The sequence below is a fragment of the Amia ocellicauda genome, chromosome 14 (genome assembly GCF_036373705.1).
Source record: "Amia ocellicauda isolate fAmiCal2 chromosome 14, fAmiCal2.hap1, whole genome shotgun sequence".
In the NCBI taxonomy this organism is placed as follows: domain Eukaryota; kingdom Metazoa; phylum Chordata; class Actinopteri; order Amiiformes; family Amiidae; genus Amia; species Amia ocellicauda.
The window spans coordinates 15,497,958-15,516,937 of record NC_089863.1 but is presented as its reverse complement, the minus strand read 5'-3'; the positions used below and the strand labels follow the sequence as shown (position 1 = coordinate 15,516,937).

The following is an 18,980-nucleotide window of genomic DNA, read 5'->3' as shown; positions in this document are numbered from 1 at the left end:
GGGCACCCTGACTGGTCTGCGGCTACGCAGCCCCATACGCAACAAACTGCGACGCACTGTGTGTTCTGACACCTTTCTATCAGAACCAGCATTCACTTTTTCAGCAATTTGAGCTACAGTAGCTTGTCTGTTGGATCGGACCACACGGGCCAGCCTTCGCTCCCCACATGCATCAATGAGCCTTGGCCGCCCATTACCCTGTCGCCAGTTCACCACTTCTGCTTCCTTGGAGCACTTTTGATAGGTACTGACCACTGCAGACCGGGAACACCCCACAAGAGCTGCAGTTTTGGAGATGCTCTGACCCAGTCGTCTAGCCATCACAATTTGGCCCTTGTCAAAGTCGCTCAGATCCTTACGCTTGCCCATTTTTCCTGCTTCTAACACATCAACTTTGAGGACAAAATGTTCACTTGCTGCTTAATATATCCCACCCACTGACAGGTGCCATGATAACGAGATTATCAGTGTTATTCACTTCACCTGTCAGTGGTCATAATGTTATGGCTGATTGGTGTATCTGACAATCTCTGTCCTGTGTTTCTGTAACAGAAAGGACCTGATGCCACACAAGTTGTCAAGACCTGTTGGAATACATAGGTCTGTTATTTAACTTTTTTTTGATCTTTGCAAATCAACAACTACATCAAATCAACAAATCAAACTACATACAATATCAGAGTCAACCCGATCTGGCAGGTGATGGATGAATAAATAAATGCAGCCCCAGACCAGGTGTTTGAATGCTTTGTGGTTTTATTGAGCTGTTCAGCAGAGTCTCAGTACAACTGATCTCTCACAGCAGAGCAGAGCCAAGAGCAGCAGCTGATATCATAGAGGGAGAGGAGAGAGCAGGGCAGCCCTCAGGAATGAACACAGAGTAAAGCTGTAAAAACTATAGCACTGAATTTAGGGAAAGCGAGAGAAAACAACTCAGGCACATTTTCTCTAATTTGTGCCCTCCTTACATTAAGGGGAAACTGGAGAAGCAATAGCCGATGACACATCAAGTGTATATGTTGGTTTGCTAATATAATGACATGGTGTTCCTGTCTTCACTCTCTCTCTGTCTCTTGAGCTTGGGAGCCAGGAGAGGGCGCTGTCTGCACAGCTCAGTGGAAATCGGGCATGTTGGTGTGATTATTTATCCAGTGCAGGAAGCTGGAGACCTGAGTGAACACTGTGGGCTTCAAGGGGTGTTTGCAGTCTTTAGGCCCGTAACTCACGATTCCAGCCTGGACCCAACGGTCATTCACCTTGCAGACCAGAGGACCTCCACTATCCCCCTGGAGAGAGAGAGAGAGAGAGGGAAAGAGAGGGGGAGGGAGAGAACAAGACTATCAGGCCCACGGATATGATGATGATTTTGATACAATACATTATGATTGATACCTGTAGCAATCAGTGAATAAATCAATAATTAGATGCATACATTGCAATACAGTCCGCTCTCATTATAATGTCTAGTAAAAACCATGGGAAAAAATGGTGACATAGTGGGGGTGGTGTTATATTGAGAGTATGTAAAAAACAAACAAACAAACAAGAATTCAACACGATGTTTGCAATGAATTAATGGGTTTTATTTGAAGTATGATGCTTGTCTCCAGGCTATTTAAATAAAGATGCATAATTTACAAAACTTAAAAAAGTATTTAATAAGCTATTTAAACTACAGTATTGAAATGTATATAGTATTTAACACAATTTATATTTTTCCCTGATGCATCACTTAATTTGTGTCAAACAAACAAAAAATGTATAAAGAGACAAAAATATATCTGATTGTTTCTACAGTACTCTACTGGTGGTCATACATTTTATTATACACTACTATTGAAAAGTTTTAGAACACCTCAATTTTTCCAGTTTTTGTTGAAATATTAATATTAATGTTAATTAATTAATGTATCAATGTACTCTAAAATTAAAGCATAGAACAAATAAACAATTGGAGATAAAAATATATCATGGAATCGTTTTGTTTAACAAAATGTAACCCCTTAAGCTGACAAACCCCTCTGGTCTCCTTTAAAGGGCACCACATCCGTGTGCTTCTCTTTAACCCCATGTGTACTCTTCACTGTTGTGTTGTTGCCAAGTGTTTGGTAACACATGAAAGCTGAGACTCTCAGCCTTCTAACAATGTGAAGCATTCTCTGATCTGAAAAAACTGTTTTTAAACCCCCCTCACATTTATTTTTCAGTTTTTGGTAACCTAAACTTTTTTTAACCTCTGTACCAGGTTATTCACTGGACTTGCACTGCTTACATTTCCATAAAAACTGGAAAAATGGGGGTTGTTCTAAAACATTTAACTGGTAGTGTACGTGGCACAACTCAATGTTTTTACAGTATCATAAATGTTTAAATCTACTGTATTGATTTTCACACAAAAATAACTAAATACCATACCTTCAGTAGCACACGGCATTGTTATTTAAGTTCAATTCACACAGAAATTAGAATAATTACCAATGTACAGTACTGTGCTATGCAAGCCTACATTCAGACAGAAAAATCAGCTGTACTTCTATTTTTATTTTTATTTTGTCCTTTGTGTTTTGTTTATTGTGGTTTATAGAAGTCACTTATTTTAGACTGCGTCAAGCCTTTTAAGATGAAACTAATCAACCCGAGACTTTAGATGGGTTAAATGCTGTATGTCTTCAGAAACACAGCCGTAACTCTTCTCAAAAAAGCTAAACAGTGTATGCACAGCTTGACGAGCTTGTAGCAGGGATGTTACTTCAGTATTTAATTGGTACTATAGCGAGGTAAGCTACAGGTTATATGTCCATTTGTTTGGCGTGGGAAGTTGGCGGTTGGCGGTCAGCGTGGCTAGACATTTGTTCAGAAAGAATATCAGGCTGTACACGCTGCATTCCCCAGCCCTACAGCTCCTCACAGTGTTCCCACAGTGCCCCTCTCCTACAGCCCCCAAACTCACTTCACAGGCGCCTCTTGTCGTATTCCCAGCGCAGAGTGTGTGAGCTGGCATCGAGTCCCAGGCTATCTTGCACTGATCAGCTGTCAAAACAGGAACTTCGGCTTGCTGCAGGATTTCTGGGAGAGGTTCTGCAGACAGAGATAGAAATTGAAATAATAAAAAATATGACAAACCTAATGTATATTCTGTCTTTTATTATGAGACAATGAGTTCTTGCTGTATTTTTTCAGGCAGGAGTCACTCTTTTTTTCCTGTCATTTACTTTTCTCTTCTTGTTTGTGTTGAGTTGCCAATTTCTTTTCCATGCTCACTCAGTTTTGGATTTGACTAGTTAGGTTCCACTTGCCATCCTTATACTGACAGAGAGTTATATTTTACAAAACTAAAACACTCAAGAAATGTTTGCTCGTGCTTTTGCTGCCACTTACTATTGCCTTCCCTTAACCCCCAGCCGGTGATCCAGCACTCCCCATTATTGGAGAAATCCTCATTCCCCCGGGACAGATCGACTGGTCTGATCACTGCATTCGAGGACTGTTTTTCACTCAGCATCACCAAGGCGATATCATTTCCTGAGGAGTAGTCATTGTACATCTCATGCTTGATGACTTTCTGTATCTTGATCATTTTGTGTTGTTTGTCGTTCACGCTGATCTTCCCCAGGAGCACCCTGGATTTGTCTTCATCGCTAGTCCTGAAAATCACAAATGTGGGATAATGAGCCCTATCATGGCTGCCCCTTCAATGTCATGTCTGAACTACCCTGTTGTGAAGGAAGTGCGTTTGTCCCAAATTCAACTCCAGCTCTGAGTGTGAAATGACTCGCTCCCTCAGCACAGGAATGGGTCACAGGACTCGAGCACCATTAACCACATGTGAGTAAAGCAGGGCCTGCTTATGACACGCTGAGGCCTAACCGTGAGAGTGTGTTATTCTAGTAGAGAATTGAAGGGGAATTATTCTGATTCTATTCTAATAATTAGAGATAATAACTAGGTAAAGATATATTCTAAAAATGACTGTAAAATATTTTTTCCATTTAATCCCATTGTATTTGATCGAACATGACCTTGTGTGTCAGTTTTAAAGTCGATTCTCTCTGTCTCTTGTATTTTTCAATCAATTATGTAAAACTTGAAATCTATTCATTACATTTTCGTATTAAGAGGCCCATTCTCAGACTGTAGCTTACTGATCTTATGGCTAAATCCAGCACTGAGTTAAAGTCAAGTAGTGATAAGGAAACTAAGCACTGAAGACCTGAAAGCCCTAATTATTCACTTATGAGTCTGGGGTTTTCTTTCAAGGAGACATGTGGGCGGTCTGTGACCAAAAAATTGACTTTTACCCAGGGGGGCGACGGCCGTTGAAGTCTGGCTGCCGGCGAAGTGCGGTCGTGGGTGGGGTGGGTGGGGCGGGTGTCTACATGGGGCGACCGGCCCACAATCGACCGGCCTACCGAACTAAAAAATGAACCGGCCCTTCTGGCATTTGCTAGAATTGCCCGATGGCCAGTCCGCCTATGTATGTGGGTGTGACATGTCAGACCAGAGGAGATGCTCACCCATCAAAGCAGTGCGCTGCAGTGAGAACCCACTGGGCGCTGATCAGGGAGCCACCACACACAGTGAAATCTCGAAAATTATCAGCTTTTTTCACAAAGATCTTGGCCATCCAGGGCCACTGTCCCTCAGTTGCATCATGTCCCCCCACGATGGAGCTCCTGAACTGTGGGCTGCTGGACACTGGGGAGAGAGAGAGAGAGAGGTAGACCACAAGGGGTTTGTAGTTTTCTATTATCGGGTAGGTCAAAGTTTTGATTTAATCCAGCCCCAAATCTCTTCTCATTGAAACATTGCAGCTATATTAACATTTGATATATTCATAACATTTAGTATTGATATTAATGCATTGGTGTTGACTTAATTGTTATTATAATTGTATTGACTTGTTTTAATTAGTAAATGGACATTGCTGTATTTTACTAGTGCACTATTGAACTTGATGTCATTGTTATAGAAACTACTAATGCACTTTAACTTGCTGCTGCTATCTTTCAACAATTACTGTCTAATTGAAGCATTGTTGAACTTTTAAGTGGTTTTGGGAGTAATGCTGCTGTAAGTCCTTGCTCAATAAAATAACCTTTAATACATTTTTCTCCCCATTAATATTGGGGAGTGGCATAGTGGCTACATTTTACATTAATTGGTAGGTGTAAAGCGTGGTTACACTGTATCTTTGGCAAAAACATTTTCTGCTTGTCATTCCAATTCGGCATTTCAACATTTAAACCAAAACCAGAAAATGAGAGAGAAAGGAAAGAGAAAGCATGTTGAATGTCGCCAGGACGATTTGCAAAGGGCGGACCCCAAAGAGTTGTCTGTGCTTATCGTTGCCACTGCATCCGACACGATCATGTGTAGTCCGTCATCCGAAAAGTTGTCCGTCAAGGAGAGGGCACATTGGATCTGTTAAAACCTCACAAAGTACACAACCTTTGCAGTTTCTTGCACTGGTGTGTGTTTCTTTAACTCCCCAACTACAAAAATATAATAATAATAATAATAATAATAATAATAATAATAATAATAATAATAATAATAATAATAATAATAATAACAATTAGCCAATCATTAATTATATTGATAATGCACTTTCCTCTTACCCAATAGCGTTACAAGTCAAACAGTCCAAACAGACAAGATCAAACAGGCAGCACCGCAGAGCAACTCAACTAAGAGAGCTGAGTTTTAAGAAATTATTTAAACATATGGAGTGTAGGGGCACTTCTGTTACAGTATTTTGCAATGGGGATGCTGGAGATTTTACATTATTTTTTACAATAATGTAAATAAATAAATATATATAACCTAATCACACACAAACTACATCTCACCATGAAGACACAACATTATATTGTTGTTTTGAAAGTGCTTTGTAAAAAACGTAAGTCACATTTGTGTTGTTTATCTCTGCTTAACCAGACTTGTCTATACCGGTAATGTTACCTGCTATTTGCTGAAATCTGCTAGTTGCAAAATATCTCAATGCTAAATGCAGCTTCAAATGTTTTGGTAAGGTATGACTGTACATCAATGTAGATCACAAAACAGGATCAATTATGTCTGTGAGGTTAAATATGCTTCATGATGTTAATCTATACCGCTTTCATACGTCTTCCTCATGATAAACCTCTGAAGGCTTTTGCCTGTCTTTAAATACCCGGGTCTGCATGTTTGATGCTGGTGAACTAGATGAAGAATACAGAGTTCCTGCATTTTAAACAGTCTGATCAAGCTCTAATCCTGATCAAAAACAGGATCATTTTTGAGCCCTGATCCATTTAGTACAACACACAAAGCAGAGACACCCAGTAAAAACTTACTTCAATTACAATTAAGAGTTTTAAATGTGCTTTCAAATTCCTGTTTTACCTTCAGGGGTGTTCAAGAGCAGCACAGAGAACAGCAGCTGCAGGAAAAGCATCTTGATCCTCCTGGATTCTCACTGGACACAGAGCACTGACTCTCCTCCTCTCTACTGGCCCCCACTGGAGACAACACACTTTATAAACACCTCACTGTCATAGGAAGACACCTACAAATACGCCCACAGTCCACAAACCAGCTTCTATTTATCTGACACATACATGCTCTCTCTCTTTCTCTCACACACACACGCGCACACACACGCGCACACACACACACACACACACACACATTGATTTCATTTTAAGCCCCAACTGGGCTCTTCTTCTATATTTTAACTGTATTATACTGTGTTCCTCAATTGATACCTGCTAACTATTGTAATTGTAAACCATCCAATTGTAAACTAATTTACTGTTGCCCCCAAATGCTTCCATCTGCAGTCTGTGTGCTCTGGCCTTGATCCTTAATTATCCTTGGTTTTGCAATCTCATCTTTCTATGAATCTTCTAGTCTAGTTATACAATGTAGACCTCTGAGTCCCTGTTTATAAAATGTTTTTTTTCCCCTGTGAACTTGGATCTGTCTCTGTCTGTCGCTCACACAAAGAAGGTTCAGAATCAGCCACAGGGTTTGGCAAGAAATTACTTTGGTGAAGTTGAAAGTTGCTGCGATTGCTGTGTGGAGAGTGATCCGGAGTTTGGGACTATTAGCTAGCAAAGACAATCTCAGACTGGACAACGAGGATGGCTGAGCATAACAAAGTACAGCTTTAAGTGCAAGTGTGACATAAAGAAATAGACAAGATGCCATTGCAGAGACATCATTTATCGCAAGTGAATCGCTATTGAAATAGTGGAGCTGTTTACTCTCTGCTCTGTTTCCATTAGAAACCTGAAAGGGGAAAGTAGATAAAATTGATTATTGGTTAAATTATTATAACAAGTACATCAAATAGCAGGGGTGGGATTTAGATGAAATGAATTGAAAAGGAATTTAGGAAAGTGTTTTGGATAAATAATTGAATTGGAATTGAATTTGTCGAATTGACCCCAACCCTGTCAAATAGTCACTGATATAGTTACCTGTAGCTTGTGTGGGTTCCTGGTGGGGACGTGTCATCACAGGCAGCTTCAGGTAGTCAGATCCAAGTCCAAGGCTGAGCTGCAAGAGATGCTGAAAGAGAGAGAATGCTCAACTAGTGAGAAAAAAGCAGGATGTTGAGGAAGAGGACCTACCTGTGGTCGAGACTGTGTTGGAAGAGGGTTCTTGTAGAGAACAGCCTGAAGGCAGGCAGATATTTTAGAGATTAGATTTATTTAGGACAGTTTGGCTGTATTTTGCATTTTGTTTTGTTATGGTAGGGTTTTAGTGAGTCTTTTATTTGCCCAGTTTAAATAACGGTGAGAGATGCGTGTTTTGTCGCCATCTTGGTCATGCTGAATCATCACTGCAAGACCTCCAGTTGAGAATAAATTGTAAATGGTCACGCTGTCAGAAGTGTTGGACAGTGAACAGGGCTGAATGAAAATCTGGAGAAACACTGTAGCTGGAAAGGCTGTTTGCTTCTCCTTGTATCACATTTAACACAAAGATATACTATGTCATAGAATAGATCAGAGCAAATACATATCACAAATCAAAGATACATCAGTAAAATTGATTTATAAATGGTACTTATAAGCTTACCTTATAGGCAGAGCTATAACATATAATGCAGTCTTATAGTATATGTAATTAAATAGCATTATAAGAAGTTTAATAGCAGCAAATAAATGGCATGGCAGATTATGATAATAGATTGATGTCGGTGTAAAAATGTCAATGTTATAATGCCTTTTATTAAGTATGTTATTAAATATATTATAACGTATTATAGCAAAAAAGTTAAAATTAAAATGTCTAATTATATATTTATAATTTGTAATAATAATCATATAACAATTAATAACATAATTAACAACGTGTTCATAGATTGTTTATAATGGACACGTAAAATAAAGTGTTATCGTTTTAACACTAGAACCGCCCTAGCTGCTTTTTGTGCTTTTATAAGTTATAAATACTTTCTTCTTCAACTGCGGTAGGATATATTCAATATAATATAGCCAACAATCTGGGCTTTGTTATAAAATCAGTCATTGTGAAATAATTATAATCGTGTTGATTGCTGAAACACATGATTTTCTACACATCATATATTCATATATTATCATTATTTATTTTATTAGCAGATGTCACAAAATATGCACAACTGAAGAATCACACCTGATATGGCTCTCTGTCCTCTGATCGGCTCAGCAAGTTTCTAACTTTCCTTTGGAATTCAGTCTTGATCTCGTTGCAAGCCTGTTTGATCATGTATGCTAATTCTTTGTATTAGCTGTAGGGCTGGCGAAAGGCTGGCGGGTGTAAGTATTTATTAGACTGCTGGTGGCACTACAAATCAATATCTATACAGGACTGAAGATGCCCCTCACCCTTCAGCCAGCACTGCCCACTGGCACACGGAATAAAGACACTGCCAGGTTGATAAATGTAACAGAAATAGCCCTGTTGCAAAAGCACTGTAGTGTTGACAAGCGTAATTATAATAATAATTAAAGTATTAACACACACACAGGAGGCACTCACTTATCAAAGCAGTGTGCTGCAGTGAAGACCCAGCACTCACTGATCAGGGAGCCATAAAGAAATGTTAGTATTAATGAGTGGACTAAGGATCCACTAGACACAATATAGCACACACTCGATGCCACTCCTGGCTATGTGTGGCTAGCAGAAGAGGCATGTGTCTAATGGCTGTTGCACAGGTCACCCCAGTGGAGTGTGACTTCCGTCCTTGCTCCTGGGCTGTTCCAGGTGTTTTGCTAAAGGAACCTACCCAGATGTTCCTTGTGTAAACATTCTTGAGTGAGACCTTCCATTCCCATTATTCTCAACTTCTTCCATTAAAATTAAAGCACGGGGACTGGAGAGGGAGAACACAAATTAAGTGCAAATGTGTAAACTAGAGTAAACTCACTGGCACTAGTCGCACTACTACAGAATCAGTTGGTTAGTTTCCTACATTTTGCTGCATCTGACTGTGGGGACTTTAATTTTTTCTCCCTTACCTTTTCAGCCCCACCTTTGCGTTTTTTATTGTCTTGTTTATCCATATTTTTTTTTTACTAAATTGAATCAAAGACTCCATTGAGTGGGCTGGCTCAGTCAAATGACCTGAGCTGGGAGATAATAATATATATCTACAAAAATTAAAAAAAACATTTGTCAGAACCAGAATAAGGCCAAACTACAACCTCACTCCATGTTTTGTTGAAATTAAAAGTGTGAGTGGTGTGAAAGCTGGGTCCAGTGTACCGCCATTTCAGCAGAGTAAGACATTAAAGTTATGAGACCTTGTACCACCCTTCAGTACTTCCTCACAAGGGCAACAACATCTAACCATCAAACACAGATTAAGGAAGTGCAATGATGCAGGGCGTTACCGCAAGCCACAAACCACACTGACACTGAGAGCCACAATCTCCTCAATCTGGAGCTGGCAGTGATACAACTGAGACACAGGACTTCATCTTTCCTGTACAGGAAATTGTTGAACGAGGCTCAAAAGTAAATGTGGCAATATTATACAATTTTTAGATCGATTGATTAAATTACTTTTTTGTGGAGGGGGGGGCATAAAACTGTATTGACTTGGCATTTGATTCCTTTTTAATGAGACACTATAAGATGACCCCTGGACAGTAGGTATGCGAACTTATATTGTAGGCAAACAGTAGGCCTATACTCAGGGGTGAAGTACAAATACTTCGTTCCTGTACTTAAGTAAATTTTTTGAGTATTTATACTCTAATTAAGTATTTATTATTTGTGCCTACTTTTAATTTTACTCCACTACAAGTATGAACACAATAATGTACTTTTTACTTCACTACGTTTCCCATAGACCCCATTACTTTTATTATAATTGGAAAGAGGAATTACATATATCTATGTGGAATTAACATGTTTCAGGTTGGCTGGATACTTTTCACCAATCGCGCTGTAGCATAATCAGCAATGTTGTAGTGAGTGAATCAGTGAACGTTATATGCTACACAAATCCACTCCCTCTCTCCTGCATTAAGCATTTCATTGTTCTTTCTTTCTCTTGATCAAAGATGGACATGAACCCACGGGGTCACACTTGATACTCTGCACTGCGTGATACAAGTTTTCTCCTTTCACAATGTAGGGTCTCTATTTTCTGAAGGTCCCAGCAGAGTGAGTTTTTGATTATTCTGATAATAAAATGCATTCATCAACCAGGGATGGGAAAAGATACATCAAAATGTATTTTAAAATAAGATACCAAATACCTTAATTTTAAATGTATCAAAATAAACTACAAAATACAGCAGCCACACCATGTATCAAAATAAACTACTGTATTTTTGTATTTTAAAAATACTAAAAATACTTTTACAAGGGAGCATGAAATCACTTTGACAACTGATGGCACCTTTATTCATAGCAACTAGTTTCTAAGTAATGAATCATTTGATTGTTAATCATAAATATAATAAATTGTGTGTCAGGCAGTCATTCATGCAATGGTATGCAAAATCATGATCCTACTAAACAGCTACTTCAATTAGGGTACAATCATTTAGCATTCAATTATTTATTGATCAATCATTGGACACCTATTTGGAGGTTGAAAACAAACATTTTAGCACTTTGTCCACAATTATTAAGTGATCAATCAGTTTTGATTTTAAATGTAGACAGAAACGTAATCAGAAAGTAGCAACAGAGCTTGCCAAGGAGTGGTGGATGGGTTGACAACCTGTTCTTTAATGGCATTGCAGCACAACGTTGTTAATGACAATAAGGCACACGTGTGTGCATTTAACAAGTTACACCATATCGTGGCATTAACACTGAAACGCTTTAATGTTTCTTGTGCACAACCAACGAAAACTTAACATAGGCTGAAAGTAGCAAGCTAACGTTAACTGTGAGGGCTGCTACTCGGGTCAAATAGTTAGCTAGAACATTACGTAAATTGGTAAATGGTTTAGCCTAGGCTACTAAAACAAACACCAAAACTTAACATGAACTGTTACAAACTGTAGCAATTTATGCCAAAAATCGATGGAAAGCTGGCAACCTACACGTTTCTCACCTTGACCTTTTTCTTCAGATATGGATCAATTTTCTGTTCTGATCAAAACAAGTCTGGGCACCAAGCACAAGTAGGCACCAATCAGAGGCAGCATTTTTATGATGTCATCATGTAGACTTCTCCCAAAGTATTTTACAAAATACAAAACACTAAAGTATTTTGATACAAAATATGAAGCCATTTCCATCTGTCCTATAAAATACAAATTACAAAATCCTATTTTGTATTTGAAATACATATTTTAAATACATGTATCATAAATACTGCCCATCCCTGTCATCAACAAAGGCTGTTTTTGAGCATCCAAGGGCTGTTTTGGAGGTTTGAAATAGATTAGCCTATACATTCTCCTTAATTTGGTTAATGTCTTCGACCTTAAGTCTCATAATATTAATCAGAATCACTTTCTTCTTAAGAGCTCATCCCGCTTCACTTATGAATATTTCCAGCTGGCACTGTTACTAGATTAAAAGGGATACACTTCAAAATACAGGTACATTAACTACACAGTACTTACACCATACTTACATTATTAAATACATTGTGTATTCATGTAAGTAATGTTTAAGTCATATAACCGGGCCTACTCAGACCAAGTATCCCCACACCTGCCCATTTCAGAATGCGGGGGGTATAAAAAACACATTTTTCACAGAGAATGCTTTGCATCGTTACCAAACACTTGGCAAACAACACAACAGTGAAGAGTACAAATGGGATTAAAGAGAAGCACACGGATTTGGTGCCCTTTTAAGGGGACCAGAGGGGTTTGTCAGCTTAAGGGGTTAAATTTTGTTAAACAAAATGATTCCATGATTTCTTTTTATCTCCAATTGTTTTTTGTTCTGTGCTTTAATTTCAGAGTACATTGAGACATTAAACTGCGTAAATTTAAATAAACAATAAAAAAATTGAGGTGTTCTAAAACTTTTGACCAGTAGTGTAACTTTTTTGGAGTAACACTGAAATATGGAAATATAATTTTAATAAATAATGTTTTATTATATACAAATGTTAAAGTTTAAAATATAAATATCTATACATATATTTTTAAAAGTGTGCCAATTCCTGTTTTATTTGTCATTACTGTGCCCCCTAGTGATACCTCTTGATCATGTGCAAATAAGAAGAGGTTTCAAACACTCTTCAACACTCACTTCAAATATCTGAAAATCATGAGTTAGGTTTATTATTTGTCATTACCATAACAGCTTGTTTTTGAGTTAAACAGTTAAAAAGCAGTAATTTTTATGATTGCATGTTCTGAAGTACAAATATTAAGGTTTGTACTATTAATATATAAATACAACAGTTTTTGAGAAGCTGTGCAGTGTTATTTGTCTGTTAAATAATGTTTTAAATCCATTGTTAAATCTTTAAATGTCATTACTATAACACGCTGTCCTTATCATTACTATAGTGTCATCACCGTAACAAAGGCTATTTTAACAAATAAAAGTGCGGCTGCAGTATCAGGGGTTGTACTGTCAAGGGGTTCAGAGATGCATGTCTGAAATAATAAGGAAGTTTTGTATGTTTTGTTCACTGCTTACTTACTTTACAATAAACAAATGCCTATAGAAAACCTCATGCACTTTATATTTAATTTATGTTAAATTCTAATTGTATTGATATGTACTATTTTAATATTTAATCAATATGGTGTGTAATTTTCTTAATACAAGGTATTAAATGCATAAGTTTGAAAAAATACCCCCCCAAATATATACAAATATTTAAATTTAAATTAAATTTCAAGTACATTTCCATACAGATAAGATATTGAAATACTTCATTCAGATTGTTTCAATGAAAAAAATAACATAAATTAAAAAAATATTTGGAACTCCAATTTTTGGAAGATAGTGTGTAGATCTGGTGTGTCTGCACTGAAGTAGAAATTTAAGTCGATAGTGATCAAGAAACTCTCAAGCTGTTTTTACAAACACACAGCAGCCCTCAGACACACAGCATCACTGGCCACAGCGCTACTCAGCTGATCTCCGCTCAGATACAGGCCACCTGCATGAGCTGCACTCTGTGATGCAGAGATTGTGTGACAGATGTGTGGTCTGAGATATAGAAGGGTGTTGAGAGGAGCACAGTACAGATATTCTCTGCTATTGCACCCGATAGCATTCATGTATTTATTGGTTGATTGATGTATACATGTACTTTTGTGTGTATTAATTACACTTAGCATATTACAAGATATTGAGATTGAAAACAACACAATGCACAATAATTCAATACAATACACTGAAGTTTAATATAATACAGTGCAGTAGAATACATTATTGTGTAATAGAATGCCTTTCAATGCAAATCAAATTAACAAAGTAATGATTGCATGCAATTGGAGACATTACACTATGACATACTATGGTGTAGTAGAGGCTGATGCTGCTGACTTCACCAGGAGCTGGAAGTGCTGGGCGACAGGCTGGTACATAACCATTATTTATTAAAATATATCAACTTGATTTTGAGATGAAGGGTGTGAATACTTTTCAATACAACTGTACGTCCCTGTGGCCCACATAGCTGTGACTGCCACGGCCTAGGCATAGATGTCCTTCTCCTTCCCAGTGCTGACTGTTTGGATGCACAGGAGCTAAATTCCTGACTTCATGTTGTGTCCCTGCGCTCTGCTGCCGCAGTTGATAACGTCAACGTAGTCTTGTGTGAGGTTGGTTTTCTATGAAAAGCACAACGGGGAAAATTATGCAGAAACGTATCACCCCAGACCACACGGTGTGATCAATGTCCTCTGATTGTGGCACAGTAAAGTCTGCACATTTAATATCAGTCCTTCTCTGGAACCTCAATGCCTATCACAAGTTTTGCAGGCATATATACAGTTTATTTGTTTGAGTTGAATTAAACTATTTTAATTTGGACTCTCTTTAATGCCATATTTATAACAACTATTTTGACGCCTGGACTCTACAAATGTATGTTGCCACATCGTCATGTTTTTCTGAGTTTTCATTCTTACAATGCTGCCACAATGTCATTATGTTTGCTGGGAAAGGACTGAACTCTGAAGATAATATACTTTGGTGCTGAAAATTACCGGGGAAACACCTGACGCACTGTTCCCTCCGTGACTGTTCCCTCCGTGACAGAAAAGAAATACATTCCCGCTGTGGAAAGCAGGGGAGAGAGCCTGGGAGTGTGTAAACAGTGACACAGAGAGAGAGAGAGAGAGAGGTGCAGTAGATTAGTCATATTCAGTAGGTGACTGCAGTAACAGTGCAGTAGAAAAGTGAAGTTACCTCAAGGGCTACAGTACAGTTAAATTGTCATATTACAGCAGAAGGATCGGAGAAAAGTGATAATACAACAGCGGCCTACAGAGCTGTTTTGATCCCCACAATCAGAGAGCTGCAGAATTTCAGACCCCATTTCGTTAAACTTCTCGCTGTCGAACATCTTTGGTCTCCTTTATCTCACAGTGAAGTTCTCAGAATAGCTGCAAAAGTAGCTGCTCATCTGATCACAGTGAGGATACAATCTACAGAGCTTACGAGAACTGCATGGGAGATAGTAATCATGCAGATTGTACAACATGCGAAACAAGATGGAGAGAGAGACAGATAGAGATGGAAAGAAAGAGAGAGAGAGCACACACTTCAGATCCTGTGAGAAACAACGCTGCACAGGGCTACTCCTGTTGGAAATGTCCACACTGTTCTCAGCCTGGGAGCTGCAGTAGTTGTTGAGAGTCAGTCCTCAGTGTCCAGTGAGCTGCAGTAGTTGTTGAGAGTCAGTGCTCAGTGTCCAGTGAGCTGCAGTAGTTGTTGAGAGTCAGTGCTCAGTGTCCAGTGAGCTGCAGTAGTTGTTGAGAGTCAGTGCTCTGTGTCCAGTGAGAATCCAGGAGGATCAAGATGCTTCTACTGCAGCTGCTGTTCTCTGTTTTGCTCCTGAACACCCCTGAAAGTATGAAGATTATTATTTGAGGAAAATGGAATTATCAGTCAGTGCTGGCTTCTCACTGCAGCGCACTGCTTTGACATGTGAGAGCCTCCTGTCTATGTGGGGACCACGTCAATTCATCCCTGACAATTAGTCCCCGTCAATTCGACAGTTTCCCCCGCAATAATTGGTCCCCGCGACAGTGTGTCCCCACGACAGTGTGTCCCCTTGACAGTTCACCCCATTATACATTCTCCACTTGAGCATTTGTAACCATGAGTGCATTCACTTATTGTAGAGCCATAGAACACACATATGTGTATCTATAGCACTAGGCAGGCTATATATATATATATATATATATATATATATATATATATATAAATGCATACACAAAAACACAACTATTTTGTATTATTAATTATAATGTATGTTTTTAATTGATACATTAATTTAAGACTATGACCTCAATGATTAAGTTTTATACAATTAGTCACAACAGCTGGCAGCGATAGCTGGCAGTGAAAGCTGCAGGCTACTTAAATTGTGAACATTGTAGATCAGCTGATGCAGTGGTTAGGGAACAGCACTGTGAACATGGTGATCCTGGTTCAATTGTACGTGTGTGTGTGTGTTGTGTGTGTGTGTGTGTGTGTGTAGATAGGGGAAGAGCAGGCCACCAGCTGGACCTCATCTTCTCCATAATCTCCACTCTGTCTCCCCCTCCACTGCTCTCACTCTCTTACCTTCCACTGACTGTTTTTCCCATCTATCTGTTAACTGTGCTACCTCCTCTTTGTTCTCCTCCCTCACCTCCTCCCTTGAATCTCTCTGTCCGCTCACATCTCGTCCTGCCCGGCCCTCCCCTCCTCAGCCTTGGATCTCTGCTGTTCTCCGCTCAACCCAAACTAGTCTGCGTGCCACCGAACAGAAGTGGAAAAGGACCAATCTCCCCAACTGAAACTCTACCGCTCTCTACTCTCTGCCCTCAAACTCTACCGCTCTATACTGTCTGCATTCTCCTCCTAACTCACCTCAGCCAAGAAATCTTACTTCCAATCACTCTTTGAATCCACTGTCCAACCCCCGTAAACTCTACTCCACCTTCTCCTCCCTCATTGCCCCCCTCCCCCTCCTCCTCCCTCGTCTCTCACTGCAGATGATTTTGCCTCCTTCTTCTTCTCCAAGATCACAGACATCTGCAGGCTCTTCAACAGTCCCCCCTCCCACCGACCAAGCTTCCGCACAGCTCATTCCACTGAGACGGCTCTCCTGGCAGTCACTGACTCCCTCAGCTGTGCTCAGGCGGCCTCCCTCTCCTCATCCTCTCCACAGCATTTGACACTGTCCATCCTCCTCTCCTGCTTCGCTGACCTTGGAAACTCTGGGACTGCTCTCACCTGGTTCTCCTCCTAACTCAGCGACCGGACCTACCAAGCGACAAGGCGAGCCTCCTAATCCTAAACCTCTCCTCACAGATGTACCCCAAGGCTCTGTCCTGGGCCCCCTCCTGTTCTCTCTCTACACTCGCTCCCTAGGTCCCCTCATCACATCCCATGGTTTCTCCTACCACTTCTACACTGATGATGCCCAGATCTTCCTGTCTTTTCCCTCTTCTGACCTTCTCATCCCCTCTCACATCTCTTCCTCTTTGTCTGCTATCGCCACCTGGATGCACTCACACCACCTCAAGATTTAGTCAAGGACTAGCAGGAATTCTGTTGCAGGAGGAGCCAGATGGGGCCAGTTAGGTGTGAATTGGTGGCAGGTACACAAAAGCTACTTAAAGCAGCTGTTGAGACCAAGTGTATTTACAAGTTGCCACAGAGAGACAGGAGAGTACAGGTGAGAGGCAGCCATCTTGTTGTTTGACTAGTTTCAGACCAGTCTTAGCATTGCTCATTTTGTTTTAAGTTTTCCTTAATTGAAGTTAGCATTGTCTGTAGTTTGCCTAAATTGAAGTCAATTCAGTTTAGCTGCTGAGTTGGTGAAAGTAAAAAAAAAGAAAAAAATACCTAAAAAAAAGAATCAAATAACAAAAAACAAACAAAAAACTAACATTTAGAAGCATGTGGCCACTACAGTGGCTTGCAGGATGTAGGTTTGCAGAATGATTGCCTTCCTGGATGAACTCATCCAAGAAGGTTTCATTTGTGAACGTTGTCAACAGGTTGAAATCCTAGAGATCAAGGTTCGTGATCTTGAGGCTCAGCTTGCTGATCTGCGCTATATGAGCGCTACTGAGCCAGAGTGTGTAGCCCAGCTACCACTCCCCGCTGAAGAAGAGGAAGCTCAGCCGGGAGAACAGGGTCTGGGGCAACCGCAACAACCCGGCTATGATGGCAAGGTCCCGCCAGAAGAGGCCTCTCCCGAGCTGACAGGACCTGTGGGGAGAGAGAACGACGGCAACCGAAAGCGGCGCAACGATGTCATTGATGTGACGCCAGAAGATGGAGAGCAGAAGTGGGCCATCTTGTCGTGGATGTAAACAAGACAGCCTCTGGAGCTCTGCGGGAGATAGCGCTGCTGTGCATGGCCTAGATACAACTCCCCATCCACGAAGAGGACACTGAAGAGGGGGAGCAGTGCCAAGGGCACTCACAGCAACCCGGCTACGACAACGAGACTTCGCTGGAAGACGCTGACACAGTGCAGAAGTGCCGGGATCAGATGGGTGCTGGCGGACTAAAAGCATCACTCCAGCGGCATAGGGTGGCCGCCCGTGCACGGGGTCCGCCCGAGTGTAAGAAGAGTGGCGTCCGAGAAGGGGACCCACTCCAGCGGCAGATTCTACGTGCCCAAAAGAGGGGCACAGTGAAAGGGCAGATGGGCGGTGGCCGATTAACAGCACCACCCCAGTGGCCGATAGGGGTCTCCTGTGTGGGGCGTCTATCCCGGTGCAATGCAAGAGGCATCCGAGGAGCCAGAAGCTGTGGAGCAGTGTGCGTGTGCAGGCCCAGGCCAGCCCGTGGAGGGAGAATTAGCTACTACAGGGGAGGTGGAGCTTTCTACCAGCTAGAAAGCACTTCTACAGCATCAGAGCCAACATCGGAGCTGGGTTTGCCAGCCTCAACCCGGGAATTTGGGCAGGTGTTACTGCCCACAGAAGCCTGGATCCTGGGGGGGTGGCCGAGGGGCACATTGACCGTGCCTGGAAGCGGAAGTACAGCCACCTTCAGCGGATGCTTTGCTGGACTCCCCATGTTGGCTGTTTGCTTCTCCAGGCCTCCGGTGCAGCCCCCAGATGGAGAGTCACCAGATCGGGACTTAGATGCGCCTTTCCTCAGGGGCGAGGAACTGAGTGGGGGCAGTGTAGTGATCTGGGACTGGGGGTGCATGTGCCTGTATATATGTGTGTTTGGGGTTCTGTGTGTTGGGGGATGGGCGCTTCATAGTGTATGTGCTGCATGTTGAGTTTGTGTGTGTGAGCATGCTTGTTACAGCGGGGTAGTTCCGGGGTAAGTGTTAGCCCCGTGCAGGAACATGGGAGGTGCCGTGATTGGAGGAG

At 40.8% G+C, this 18,980-nt stretch overlaps 1 protein-coding gene across 1 annotated transcript; it reads right to left on the bottom strand.

Moving 5' to 3' along the window:
* Positions 1-738: 738 nt before the first annotated feature.
* On the bottom strand, positions 739-6,532 carry LOC136768843 (chymotrypsinogen A). The gene is made up of 5 exons (XM_066723226.1): positions 6,388-6,532; positions 4,515-4,695; positions 3,379-3,644; positions 2,951-3,078; positions 739-1,286 (listed from the first exon to the last, which is right to left on the bottom strand). The coding sequence occupies exons 1-5, from the start codon at positions 6,437-6,439 to the stop codon at positions 1,113-1,115; spliced, it is 801 nt and encodes a 266-aa protein (XP_066579323.1). The 5' UTR covers positions 6,440-6,532; the 3' UTR covers positions 739-1,112.
* Positions 6,533-18,980: the final 12,448 nt, after the last annotated feature.